The 14,697-nt window shown below is 45.3% G+C and overlaps 1 protein-coding gene across 1 annotated transcript in view; it reads left to right on the top strand.

The window, feature by feature from the left end:
- The window catches only part of LOC149984373 (juxtaposed with another zinc finger protein 1-like), a 37,092-nt gene extending 22,682 nt beyond the window's left edge, over positions 1-14,410 (top strand). The window contains exons 2-5 of the mRNA XM_090221056.1: positions 5,692-5,764; positions 9,028-9,218; positions 10,130-10,299; positions 12,537-14,410. Of these exons, the coding sequence (XP_090077182.1) occupies positions 5,692-5,764; positions 9,028-9,218; positions 10,130-10,299; positions 12,537-12,878 (776 nt within the window). The 3' untranslated portion in view covers positions 12,879-14,410. The remainder of the gene's footprint in view (positions 1-5,691; positions 5,765-9,027; positions 9,219-10,129; positions 10,300-12,536) is intronic.
- The last annotated feature ends 287 nt before the right edge of the window (positions 14,411-14,697 follow it).

Below are 14,697 nucleotides of genomic sequence, written 5' to 3'. Positions count from 1 at the left end.
TTTGCATGTTTGATGGTTCATCGCAGGGCATAGTAGGATTTCTTGTAAGCTTCCGGGTTAGAGTCCCGCACCTTGAAAGCGTCAGCTCTACCCTTTAGCTCAGTGCGAATGTTGCCTGTAATCCATGGCTTCTGGTTGGGGTATGTACGTACAGTCACTGTGGGGACGACGTCATCGATGCACTTATTGATTGATAAAGCCAGTGACTGATGTGGTGTACTCCTCAATGCTATCGGAAGAATCCCGGAACATGTTCCAGTCTGTGAAAGCAAAACAGTCCTGTAGTTTAGCATCTGCTTCATCAGACCGCTTTTTTATAGACCGAGTCACTGGTACTCCCTGCTTTAATTTTTGCTTGTAAGCAGGAATCAGGAGGATAGAGTTGTGGTCAGATTTACCAAATGGAGGGTGAAGAAGAGCTTTGTATGTGTCTCTGTGTGTGGAGTACAGGTGATCTACATTTTTTCCCCTCTGGTTGCACATTTAACATGTTGATAGAAATTAGGTAGAACTGATTTAAGTTTCCCTGCATTAAAGTCTCTGGCCACTAGGAGTGCCGCCTCTGGGTGAGTGGTTTCCTGTTTTCTTATTTCCTTATACAGCTGACTGAGTGCGGTCTTAGTGCCAGCATCTGTCTGTGGTGGTAAATAAACAGCCACGAAAAGTATATCTGTTAACTCTCAAGGCAAGTAGTGTGGCCTTCAATTTATCACAATAAACTCTAGAGACTTCCTTAGATTTTGTGCACCAGCTGTTGTTTACAAATATGCACAGACCCCCTCCCCCCTCGTCTTACCGGAGTGTGCTGTTCTATCTTGCCGGTGCAGCGTATATCCCGCTAGCTAAATAGAATCATAAAACACGGGACGAGATGTTAAAACCTGTCCATTGTGCCAATAGATGGAATGCACTCGCATGAGATTTGCCGTGATGTTGACAGAGTGGCATGGGAGGTTTATTTCTTAGACTGGGTTAAGATGTCAATTTTGGGACACATCCTCAGTAGTGTGCCTTCGAATCAGTGGATGTTTCGGCCTTTAATCACTAAACACTCTCATCAAAGGTGGCCAGCTAAAGGGTGATCAAGCCTTAGCTTGTGTCCCATGCCCAATTAAGATGTCCCACGGGACTATGCAAGGCAGGGGCGTCCCCTTCCCTGAGCCAGTCCGATAGCTGACCGCATACCTCATATGCCCTCCTCAAGTTGGAGGGATCTGAATTGGGTTCTCAGGTGGGGGTGGGGGGTCATGAAGTTATAGCCCAGCAAGGGTCCTTCCGTTTAATCCAGATCCACTGGCTGCCTCTTTCAGCTGCTTGAGAAACTGCTCTGACGGTCTGCCACAGAGCCTGTCCATGGATTCCAAGTTCTTTCAGCAACCTGATGGTGGAAGAAGCCACGAATCCTCTGCATCCCACTTCAACTGGCCAGACTTTTGCATTCCAGCCACGCTGAGTTGCGTCTGCTGCCAACTCTGTGTAACGCAGTTTCTTACGCTCGTAGGCCTCTTCAACAGAGTTTTCCCACGGGACTGTGAGCTCTATGATGTACACAGCCTTTCGTGAAGGGGACCAGAGTACCATGTCTGGCCTAAGGTTGGTAGAAGCAATCTCAGGTGGAAAAATTAGTTGCTGGCCAATATCGACAAGCATCTTCCAGTCCCGGGCCATGGCTAGGTGTCCAGTTTCTGGCTTTGTAGGAGGATACTTGGGCCTTTTCTGTCCCTCCCGGATGAATGTTGTTGTTTTGACGGGATTGCTTGTTTTTGGAGGTAATGAATTGGTTGCACTCCTCTTGGTCTCAAGTGCTGCAGCCAGGCTCTTGAGGACCTGATTGTGCCTCCAGGTGTAGCGGCCTTGTGAGAGGCTGGTCTTGCAACCTGTCATTATATGCCTGAGAGTCGCTGGATCTGGGCAGAGGGGGCAGGTCGAGTCCTCGCCATACCATTGATGTAGATTTTTTGGTGATGGAAGCACATCATAAACAGCTCTTATGATGAAGCTGATGTTGCTTGCCTCCATTTGCCAAAGCTCACTCCAGTTGATCTTTCTCCTCTCCAGGCCTTCCCACCGTGTCCATTGCCCTTGTTTAGCAAGAGAGACAGCCTTTGCACTTCTTGCAGTCTCCTCCTGTCTGCGCACCTCCTCGAACACCAGCTTCCTGCGTTCAGATGTTGTTGCCTTATGGAACGTTGGTTTGCTTGCTGCCAGGCCAAAGCCTCCTCTTCCATGCTGGATATTCATGTCGTCATTCAGCCACGATTCTGTGAAACATTGGATATTACAGTTTTTGAGTAGTAGTATTGACGGTAACAGCAGCTTTCCCAGTCGCCTTCTCCAGGTCCTGACCAGGCATCCGGATCTTTGTCCTCTGTACCTTTTGTCGCTTCCTCTTGCAAATAACGGGGATGTCGGTTCTGTGGTGTGTTTGGAGAATGTCTTGTGCGTCATCTTTGTTGTAGAAAAAATCTTTGTCTAATCCGACCGAGGTGAGTGATCGCTGTCCTGATATCCCAGAATATTTTTTTTGCTGTAAGATACGGTTGCAGAAACATTATGTACAAAATAAGTTACAAATAACTCGGGAAAAAAACACATAATGGCACAATTGGTTGGCCACCCATAAAACTGCTGCCATTTCTTCCGTTGCCATTTTGTTGAATAATGATAGTATAGTGGTAATATCATCTCTATTCTCTTTTAATGGAGAGGTGGTGTTAATTTACAGCTTCAGGCTGCATGGCCAGCCTCATTTCACATCTACAGTGATGTGCAATGTTTGGTTTCAGTTCCACAGCTGAATGTGACGGCTCCGCAGCTGAATGTGACGGCTCCGCAGCTGAATGTGACGGCTCCGCAGCTGAATGTGACGGCTCCGCAGCTGAATGTGACGGCTCCGCAGCTGAAAGTGACGGCTCCGCAGCTGAATGTGACGGCTCCGCAGCTGAATGTGACGGCTCCGCAGCTGAATGTGACGGCTCTCCAGCTGAATGTGACGGCTCTCCAGCTGAATGTGACGGCTCTCCAGCTGAATGTGACATGAATGTGACGGCTCTCCAGCTGAATGTAACGGCTCTCCAGCTGAATGTGACGTGAATGTGACGGCTCCACAGCTGAATATGATGGCTCCTCAGCTGAATATGACTGCACCGCAGCTGAATGTGACGTGAATGTGACGGCTCCACAGCTGAATATGATGGCTCCGCACCTGAATGTGACGGCTCCGCACCTGAATGTGACGGCTCCACAGCTGAATATGACGGCTCCACAGCTGAATATGACTGCACCGCAGCTAAATGTGATGGCTCCACAGCTGAATGTGACGTGAATGTGACGGCTCCACAGCTGAATATGACGGCTCCACAGCTGAATATGACGGCTCCGCACCTGAATGTGACGGCTCCGCAGCTGAATGTGACGGCTCCGCAGCTGAATGTGACGGCTCCGCAGCTGAATGTGACGGCTCCACAGCTGAATGTGACGGCTCCACAGCTGAATGTGACGGCTCCACAGCTGAATGTGACGGCTCAGCACCTGAATGTGACGGCTCCGCACCTGAATGTGACGGCTCCACACCTGAATGTGACGGCTCCACACCTAAATGTGACGGCTCCACAGCTGAATTTGACAGCTCCACAGCTGAATATGGGTCGTAGAAGAGTCGACTTGAGTAACTGGGATATGTGTTTGTTTTTCCCTACTAAACAACATAGGCCTAGTTGAATGTACTGTCTGTAAGTCACTCTGGATAACGGTGTCTGATTAACACTTCAGCCTACTCTGAATGAACATAAAGGCAAGCGTTAAGAGGCCTATAGCCTAGTCTATAGGATTTATTAGAGGACAGAGCGAATCATGGCAGTGAAGAAGGTTTCCTACTGAGACTGGTGGTGCATCTGTCAGCCATTACCCCAGCACGGCTTTGACGTGTGTGTGTGTGTGTACACCGTGTGTGTGTACACCGTGTGTGTGTACACCGTGTGTGTGTACACCGTGTGTGTGAACACCGTGTGTGTTTATGCGTGCGTGTTTGCATGCGTCCATGAGTGTGTTAGAGGGAGCGTTGTACGCTTGCCGCTATGTCCATCCACACAGCCCAACTCCTCTGACCAGACCCACTGTCCACTTTCACCATTCTGCACACACAGGCCGCAGGACCTCAGATGGGAAGATGGGGCGAAGGTACTAGGGTGTGTTTTGGTGCAGATAACACGTACACCGTGTGTGTGTATCTAGCTAGTGTTGTCCATGGACAACATTGGGCCCCCTAGAATTACATAAAGAACACTTAATTGAATAAGATCTCTATGTTGGACCCACCCAAAGTGAACGCTCTCCGGAAAAGCTGCAGAAGTGGTTTTTATGAGGGGTCACAGGTCAGATCTAGTGTAAATCTGGGGCAACACCTCAGTGGGAGAGCTTTGAAGACATTCACGGGGTGCTTCTGCTTTATAAGAATAAGTCAGTGTGACCTCAGGCGGATACCAGGGTGTGTTTTGGTACACACACATAACATGTTGCTACTTGCTTTGCTCGTTTACTTGAACATGGAAAAGGCTTGACTATGTGATCTAAAGACCCTCAAACTGCACTTAGCTTATCTATTGATTTAGATATGCCAGCGAGGCGAACACCATACGCAGTGTCATTATATTGATACACTCTGAATCGGGTTGTTTAGGGCAGGGCTGGAGCAAAAGCCTGCCCACACACTAGTGGCACTCCTGTAGTTTTGAAGAGCCCTTCCCCTAAGGGCTGTGGTTGCTTGGCTGTGTTCCAAATGGCCTATAGGCTGAGCCCTATGGGCCCTGGTCAAAAGTAGTGCACGATATACTGAATAGAGTGCCATTTGGGATATAACCTTTGACCCTTGGGGCCACATGCTGCCAGTGTTTCTCTTCTTGGCCACGGGGGGGCAGCACTTGCCCAGACCAGGCAGAGGCGGGCACTAGGTAGGCAGGCAGGCACAGCTGGTGAGTGGCAGACACTGGGTGGTTTTATGGGGCATCTCCCCACTCCCACATGGCATGGCAGTGGGGAGGCTGTTTGAAGTTGGGCCTGGTTCACCTCAGGGTGTGGAGGGAGAGATGGAGGGAGAGAGAGAGAGAGAGAGCGATGGAGGGAGGGAGGTTGTCCATTGTTTGGCAGCACTGCAGAGCCAAGCCAAACGTCTGGAGCACAGCATGGGAAAGCACAGTGTGTGTGGCGTGTTGTCTGGTACTATGGGCAATATGGTGGCTGCAGTAAGGAAGAGTCTGCGTAGTTAAAGTAGAATCAGATCAGAAGACTTATGAGAAAGCCAGTTCCAGCCAGTATTATGAAAGACTTTATTAAATACGTTGTATAGCCTAGATTAGAGTTTTTAATAAAAAGCTCATTTATCTAGTTTGTTGATGAGATGTGAGAGAGGGGTTTGGATACGAGGTGGTTTGTGGACGATCTCCAGTGGTGCTTAGCTTGAGGACGACGACTAGTCTAGACAGCGCCCATGACATCATCACACTAGCTAGCTACTGTTGTTTTGGTGAGAGTGACACACACCCAGTCCGCACACACAACCACTCCTGCCCCTCTTGACCACATGCAATTGTTAGGAAGACTGTGCAGTGGCACCTTTGTGTGTGTCATATCTGTTGTTATATGATTAGGCTAACCTCTCTCTCCACCTCTCTCTCCACCTCTGTCTCTCGTCAGACACAGATCCTCGTCAGTTGGAGAAGCAGGAGCAGCAGCAGCCCACCTATGTTGCCCTCAGCTACATCAACAGGTGAGCAGGCTACTAACCTAACCCTAACCCCTAACCCTTAACCCTTAACCCTAACCCTTAACCCTAACCCCTAACAAAAATATGAATACAACAATTTCAAAGATTTTGCTGAGTTACAGTTCATTGAAGAAAATCAGTCCATTTAAATAACTAAATGAGGCCCTAATCTATGGATTTTACGTGACTGGGCAGGGGCGCAGCCATGGGTAGGCCCACCCACTTGGGAGCCAGACACACCCAATGGGGACCCAGGCCCAGCCAATCAGAATGAGTTTTCCCCCACAAAAGGGCTTTATTACAGACAGAAATACTCCTGAAGAATACTATTTGTTCAGTGTATTTACCAATCAGACCTTGAACCATGTCTGAAAGGATCATGGTTCTGAAATCCCTAATGAACGCTATTCTTATGGTTCAGTTGAAACTGTCCTAACTCTGGCCAGAAAAGGCATGAATGACCAAATGTCATTAGTAAATAGATGAAACGGTTACATATGTCAGTATGACCGTGTGGAGGTTTGTGTTTGAGGTCTAAGTCCATGTAACAGTAGAGGTAAGAACATGCCTTCAGCTCACTCAACAGCTAGCCTGAAATGTCACCAATGGTGCTATCCAATAGGATCCTTTTCTATAGCACAACTGGTTGGTGCGTTGTCAAGAAGGGCGGCCACGTGTGTTTGTGATCAGAATACCTCTGGTTGGAGCCCAGTAAGGGGACCGGGACAGTGGAGGAAGAAAAGCTTTTAGCAGTGAACTGATGTCGTTTCATAGGGCCATGCACTTCAGCTTCCAAGGGAATCTGCTCCGTGTGTGTGTGTGTGTGTGTGTGTGTGTGTGTGTGTGTGTGTGTGTGTGTGTGTGTGTGTATCTTAGTTCCACTAGCAACTTCCATCTAGCAGCAGTCAGCCTCATCTGGTGGATAAGTCAGTTTAATTGTGTTAGCGTTGGGTAATAGGATGTTATATAGCCCTGGGTCCTACATTACTAGACCAAGATGACATTTCAATCTCATCCCAGTTCTCCATTCAATCACCATATCAAAGAGGTTTAAAAGAGCTGAGGCACTCTGAGGCTACAGTGTAACTGTGTAATAAAGGGGCTGTCTACCGCTGTCTGTCTCCCTGTCTTTAGACACATCTGATGTGGTTTCACATTTCATCTGTTCATTTCACTTCTGCTTTAACAGTGTCTGTGTGAACAGTTCATTTTTATGACTTACGTTTACAGAATACTTTACAATGTAACAATGTTTGGTTAGAGATATAGGCCTACTGTTAAACATGAAGTTTGGTCAGAGATATAGGCCTACTGTTAAACATGAAGTTTGGTCAGAGATATAGGCCTACTGTTAAACATGAAGTTTGGTTAGATATATAGGCCTACTGTTAAACATGAAGTTTGGTCAGAGATATAGGCCTACTGTTAAACATGAAGTTTGGTTAGATATATAGGCCTACTGTTAAACATGAAGTTTGGTCAGAGATATAGGCCTACTGTTAAACATGAAGTTTGGTTAGATATATAGGCCTACTGTTAAACATGAAGTTTGGTTAGATATATAGGCCTACTGTTAAACATGAAGTTTGGTCAGAGATATAGGCCTACTGTTAAACATTTAGTTTGGTTAGATATATAGGCCTACTGTTAAACATGAAGTTTGGTTAGATATATAGGCCTACTGTTAAACATGAAGTTTGGTCAGAGATATAGGCCTACTGTTAAACATGAAGTTTGGTTAGAGATATAGGCCTACTGTTAAACATGAAGTTTGGTTAGATATATAGGCCTACTGTTAAACATGAAGTTTGGTTAGATATATAGGCCTACTGTTAAACATGAAGTTTGGTTAGATATATAGGCCTACTGTTACACATTTTAGTTAGGTTAGATATATAGGCCTACTGTTAAACATTTAGTTTGGTTAGATATATAGGCCTACTGTTACACATTTTAGTTAGGTTAGATATATAGGCCTACTGTTAAACATTTAGTTTGGTCAGAGATATAGGCCTACTGTTAAACATGAAGTTTGGTTAGATATATAGGCCTACTGTTAAACATGAAGTTTGGTCAGAGATATAGGCCTACTGTTAAACATGAAGTTTGGTCAGAGATATAGGCCTACTGTTACACATTTTAGTTAGGTTAGATATATAGGCCTACTGTTAAACATTTAGTTTGGTCAGAGATATAGGCCTACTGTTAAACATGAAGTTTGGTTAGATATATAGGCCTACTGTTAAACATGAAGTTTGGTTAGATATATAGGCCTACTGTTAAACATGAAGTTTGGTCAGAGATATAGGCCTACTGTTAAACATGAAGTTTGGTTAGATATATAGGCCTACTGTTAAACATGAAGTTTGGTCAGAGATATAGGCCTACTGTTAAACATGAAGTTTGGTTAGATATATAGGCCTACTGTTAAACATTTAGTTTGGTCAGAGATATAGGCCTACTGTTAAACATGAAGTTTGGTCAGAGATATAGGCCTACTGTTAAACATGAAGTTTGGTTAGATATATAGGCCTACTGTTAAACATGAAGTTTGGTCAGAGATATAGGCCTACTGTTAAACATGAAGTTTGGTTAGATATATAGGCCTACTGTTAAACATTTAGTTTGGTCAGAGATATAGGCCTACTGTTAAACATGAAGTTTGGTTAGATATATAGGCCTACTGTTAAACATGAAGTTTGGTTAGAGATATAGGCCTACTGTTAAACATGAAGTTTGGTTAGAGATATAGGCCTACTGTTAAACATGAAGTTTGGTCAGAGATATAGGCCTACTGTTAAACATGAAGTTTGGTCAGAGATATAGGCCTACTGTTAAACATGAAGTTTGGTCAGAGATATAGGCCTACTGTTAAACATGAAGTTTGGTCAGAGATATAGGCCTACTGTTAAACATGAAGTTTGGTCAGAGATATAGGCCTACTGTTAAACATTTAGTTTGGTCAGAGATATAGGCCTACTGTTAAACATGGGAGTGGTTTCAATGAATGATAGACTCAGAGCACATGTTGTTGTACAGTTACTTCAGCGATATACGTTTGTAACGGAGGAGGTTCTGTGAACAACCACGCTGACATGATGAGACTAATCTTGCCTCAGATCCGACTTATGTTAACTCCCTGAGCTAACAGCTAGGCTTTAGCTCAGCAGGCTAGCACAGCCTTGTGGCGCGCGAACCGAGTCGGTCATATATGATGTGTGGTTGTGTGTCCTCATCCCTCTCTCTCTGGCCCCTCCCTTGCCCAGGTTTATGACAGAGGCAGCGCGTCGGGAGCAGCCTGAGAGGCTGAAGAGGAAGGTGCACCCCAAGCTGTCTCAGTCTCTGACAGGCAGTCTGCCTCGTAGCAGTGACGTCTCCACTCCTCCCAGACGCAGCAGTGGGAACCTCACCCCTCCCATCACACCCTCCTCCTCCTTCCGTAGCAGCACTCCTACAGGTAGGTTACCGTGACAACAGAGTACAGCACCGTCATCTAGGAGGCAGGCGTCAGTAGTTTATGTAATGTGGATTATGTCACTTCCTTGTCCCATATTTTAGTGTGGATCAGGAAATGCCTCTTAAGTTTCAGGAGAAGACATGGAGGTAATTCAGGGAAGATGGGTGCTGTAATGTCTCACAGCAGGGTCCTTAGAGAAGCATAGAGGGTTGACTCTCACAGTCAGTTGGTATAGTCATACACAGGGAAGGTACAGGGCTTATTTAATCAGAATCTCATCATTTTAAGTTGCCATGGTATTTACTTACTTGTGTTCTTTGTTTGTGTCTTTCCCATGTTGCCACTTAGTAAGATGTGCTGGGTTTTTCTCTCCGAGTTGCTGCTCCTTGGTCTCTTTGGTTCTTGTGGTTGTGGAGCCAAATCTTATTTTGCATTGCCTTAACCCTGGGACCTTGTGAAACGGGCTAAATTCTTTCCCACAAAACAGCATTTTTTTCAGTCTCTCCACAAACTTGGGCTCAATAATAAGGCAACAGTAGAACCCTGTGGGAACCCTACAGCCAGAACACATGTGGAAGGCTTGAGTCTGAATCTGTCTCATCAGCCGGTCCAAAACCCTTGAGGCTAGGATGCCCATGCCAGTCATAGGATACGTCCCGAATGGCAGTCTATTATAGTGCACTATGGGCTTTATGGGCCCTGGTCAAAACGAATGCACTATATAGGGAATAAGGTACCATATGGGACTCAGCCTTAGTCATTAACTGTGCTTGAATCAGAGCAGAGTACTGGAGTTGCTGAAATAGGAGTATTACTCTAATTGTTTATGGACGGCAGTAGGCACGTTTTATGACAAATCATATTGTGATGGGTGTTGTGTGTGTCTGTGTGTTGGTGTTTCTCCCCTCCAGGCAGTGAGTATGATGAAGAGGAGGTGGACTATGAGGAGTCAGACAGTGGTGAGTCCTGGACCACAGAGAGTGCCATTAGCTCAGAGTCTATCCTCAGCTCCATGTGTATGAATGGAGGAGAGGAGAAACCCTTCGCCTGCCCTGTGCCTGGCTGCAAGAAGCGATACAAGGTGGGCCAACCGCACTCAGTCCATTTAATCAATACCATGTGTAAATGCTCTGACATGTGATCAGATGATTGCAACCAGATAATACAAGACGCATGTTATTACCGAGTGTAAATGGGGTCTCATATCCTCTCCCTTGCACTGCCCCATGAATAGAGCCAGGGGTATTCCATGTGACATGTCCAGGAAAAACCTCAAACAGCTTTTAACTAGAGCCCTGAGTTAAACTAAGAGCCAGAGTGTTTATTCGTCAGGTCATGTGGTCAGGGAAGTATCCTGTCTCTACCTACCTGTCTGTGGATATTGGCTAGATACATAGTCTATGCTTTCTGTTCGAGTGTCTCCTTCTCATAAGACTCCAGATTAAAACCATCCATTACCCAAGATGTTGGTTTGGTCCGAAACAGACCAAGGCTCTGCATGCAGATAAAGCAACGCCTCTCCCATATTTGACCTAGATAGCCTGTGTGTATCTACTGATATGTAGGCCATGTGTGCCTTTTGTAAATTGATATAGTTCTGTCCTTGAGCTGTTCTTGTCTGTTGATGTTCTGTATTATGTCATGTTTTGTGTTGGACCCCAGGAAGAGTAGCTGCTGCTATATGAGGTCTATATAACATCCCAGTTCAAACGGATGTCAAACACCGCCATCGTGTTCCTGCTGTTGAGAAAACAGGGTGTTGCAGCATGTCAACATCTTGACATACATCCACGTCCACTGCAGTGATTTAGGGAGTTTTTCCAGGATGTTCCATCTGGGTTGGCTGTGTGTCCGGGATAAATGGTGCTCAGCTTGAGAAAATGGCATTGCTGATGTGAATGACAGGGTTATGGCTGATGACACAGTTAGTAGACTCTAGAACACGTGTCAAACTCATTCCACGGAGGGACGAGTGTCTGCGGGTGTTCCCTCCACCCCTGTTCTCCCCTCACCTGATTGTCTAGGTCTTATTTGAAAGGAAAAACATTAAACCTGCAGACATCCTGCTGTACAAGAAACATGATATATAGTTAGTAGTAGACTCTAGGCTGTACAAGAAACATGATATATAGTTAGTAGTAGACTAGGCTGTACAAGAAACATGATATATAGTAGTAGACTAGGCTGTACAAGAAACATGATATATAGTTAGTAGTAGACTCTAGGCTGTACAAGAAACATCATATATACAGTACCAGTCAAAAGTTTGGACACCTACTCATTCAAGGGTTTTTCTTTATTTTTACTGTTTTCAACATTGTAGAATAATAGTGAAGACTTCAAAACTATGAAATAACACATATGGAGTCATGTAGTAACCAAAAAACTGTTAAACAAATATATTTGAGTTTCTTCAAAATAGCCACCCTTTGCCTTGATGACAACTTTGTACACTCTTGGCATTCTCTCAACCAGCTTAGTGGAACGGTATCAAATACATCAATCACATGGTTTCCATGGTTTCCAGGTGTTTGATGCCATTCCATTTCCTCTGTTACAGACGTTATTATGAGCCGTCCTCTCCTCAGCAGTCTCCTGTGAACTCAATATACTTTAAAATGAGTAAAACCATTTTGAAACTGCGTACAAATGATATTGTACCTACATTCATACAGTATCTTGACTGTGTCCAGCTCACTGATAATCACCCAAGTGAAAGCTAGACAGTCAGGGAGTATAAAAAAGTATAGGACAATTGTTTTGCACATTTTTACAGTGAGGAAATATATTTTCCGTGCAGCCCCCGGAGAGTGCTGAAGACCGAATGCGGCCCCCGGGGCTAAATGAAATTGACAGGCCTGCTCTAGGCTGTACAGGAAGCACGCAGAGATGAAGGATGTTGAGTTAGATCAGCTGACATCTGGACAAATATTGTTGAATCCTTTACGAGATGTAGAAATGATCAAGTATAATTTTATTATATTCTCACTAGGCTGTACAGTAAACATGCAAAGAGCTGTGTAGAGCGCTGACTCAGGTTTAGTTGACTGAAGACATCTCTAGGTGAATCTAGGGTACTGTAGTGTGGTGAGAGACTCATGACTGTTATAGGAGATAGGAGATCCAGTGTTCTCCAAATCCAGTCGAAGACCCTGATTGGTTGAATTTTTGAATCAGATGTGTGAATCAGGGCTAGATCAAAGGGCCCTGTACACACCCAGTAGCACCCCAGGACTGGAGTTGGTGAACACTGGACTAATTCAGACTTAGCTTACTCTGCCCTCTTCCACTCTGTACTGTCCCCTCCCCCTCATTCAGAATGTGAACGGGATCAAGTACCACGCCAAGAACGGCCACCGGACACAGGTCCACATCCGCAAGCCCTTCAAGTGCCGCTGTGGGAAGAGCTACAAGACGTCCCAGGGCCTGAGACACCACACCATCAACTTCCACCCGCCAGTCTCCGCCCACATCCACCCGCCAGTCTCCACCCACATCCACCCGCCAGTCTCCACCCACATCCACCCGCCAGTCTCCGCCCACATCCACCCGCCAGTCTCCACCCACATCCACCCGCCAGTCTCCGCCCACATCCACCCGCCAGTCTCCACCCACATCCACCCGCCAGTCTCCACCCACATCCACAAGATGCAGCAGTAGCACCGTCCCCACAGAAATAGAATCCCTTGAACATCATCCTGTTCTAGTGATTCTGTTTCTATGGACCCAGTACACTACTCTTTTATTGCATGCTTTAAAATCACCTTATTTGTATAGATATATTTTATAATCATTGTTTTGGAATGTATTTTCTTCACAGCTGTTTACTTTGTCACATTTGAGCGATCATGTGTCTTTTTGATAATGTTTTTGGCACATAGGGCTTGCTGTTAAGATGATGCGTTTGAAAGAGCGCGTATTGCCACGTTCAAAACACCTCGGAACTCTCCCAGCGCAGGGATCTTTTCTTTTTGTGACTGGGAATTCCGAACGGTCATCCAACTCGGAAACTCTGGCATCTTTCTAGAGCTCTGACTTTCCGACCTGAAAATCACTGACGTCATGATTTGATCCGTTTTTTTCCCTGCGAGTTCCCAATGGTCTTGACATCACCATGAGTCAAGGTTCACAGCCATGCTTCTGGGCTGTTCAGCAGAGCAAAACATGGTGGAACATTTACATACAGATATGTTGTGTACGTTGCAACCCAATGAATTTGACTTGAGTGTTCAGGTAATGCTGTGTTTGAAAAGAAGAGGCATGAGAGTGGTGAGGCCAGGGGAGAAAGCAAGCATCACCATCACACCATCACAAAATCTGAATGTTTGTCAAAGATGACGATATATTCCTGAAAGATGTATAAACTTTCATAATCAGGTGTAAAATAGTAAGCTCTTATATTTTGTGTTCTGTTCTGAAAGTGTATTTTTATGATTCACTTTGCCAGGATTTTCACTTGTTTTGTGTTTTAGAACTAAAAGACTCAGGTGACAATTCACCACAAGCATTTCAGCACCACAATCCTGCCCGTGTGTTCTGATAGGATGCGTCCCAAACGGCACCCTATTCCCTATATAGCGCACTACTTTTGACTAGAGCCATGTGGGTCCAGGTCAAACAAAAGTAGTGCACTATATAGGGAGCCATTTGGGGGAAACAAAGTATTTTAGAGTCAGCTGTTATGCTGTTCACTGGAATCGTGGGATTGGGTGTCACAGCAGTCCCAGTTATCCAGAACCCTTCCATTCTAGGGTGCTGAGCAGTTATCCTCTTCGCCAAAGCCGGGTGAAGCATTTAAGCACTTTGTAGTAACCAGTTGCCAATAACTCTGCTGCTGCACACACCAACCTGACATGTAGCAGTCACAGGAACTAGAGAGAGCCAGACTGGAAGTACTCCACCTCTCTGCTGCTGCTGCACACACCAACCTGACATGTAGCAGTCACAGGAACTAGAGAGAGCCAGACTGGAAGTACTCAACCTTTCCAATGAGTTTTCCATTTGTTCAGGTCTCCAGTGTTTCCTGGGTTGAGATTATGTATCTGGTTGCCTTGAATTGTAGACCACAAGATTGAGTTCCAATCCCGTAAGTATCTGTGTATAGCTTCAGGAATGGCTAACTTGAGTTACAGTAGACATTCTTGTCAAAATAAAAGATGGCCAGATCTCAATTCTGGTATTTTGTCCCTCTAGCCTCTATGTAGTCTAATAAACGGTACTGTGTCATACTGGTGATCAGAGAGAGCAAGGGACTAATCAACAACCCAATCAAAACATCACGGAAATCAATGTCCTTATGGAACTACACGTTAAGGCTGCGTCCCAAATGGTAGCCTATTCCCTCTATAGTCCATATGGCTCTGGTCAAAAGTAGTGCATTAAATAGGGAATAGGGTGCCATTTGGAATGCATTATGTAGATGGTCATTGACAGTATTATACTGCCATATGGAGGGAAGTATTTGATATATTGTGTATAG

The sequence above is a fragment of the Oncorhynchus mykiss genome, chromosome 3, assembly GCF_057628025.1.
Source record: "Oncorhynchus mykiss isolate SJ-2025 chromosome 3, ASM5762802v1, whole genome shotgun sequence".
Lineage (NCBI taxonomy): Eukaryota > Metazoa > Chordata > Actinopteri > Salmoniformes > Salmonidae > Oncorhynchus > Oncorhynchus mykiss.
Note: the sequence above shows the minus strand (reverse complement) of the source record. Positions and strands in the feature narration are given on the sequence as shown.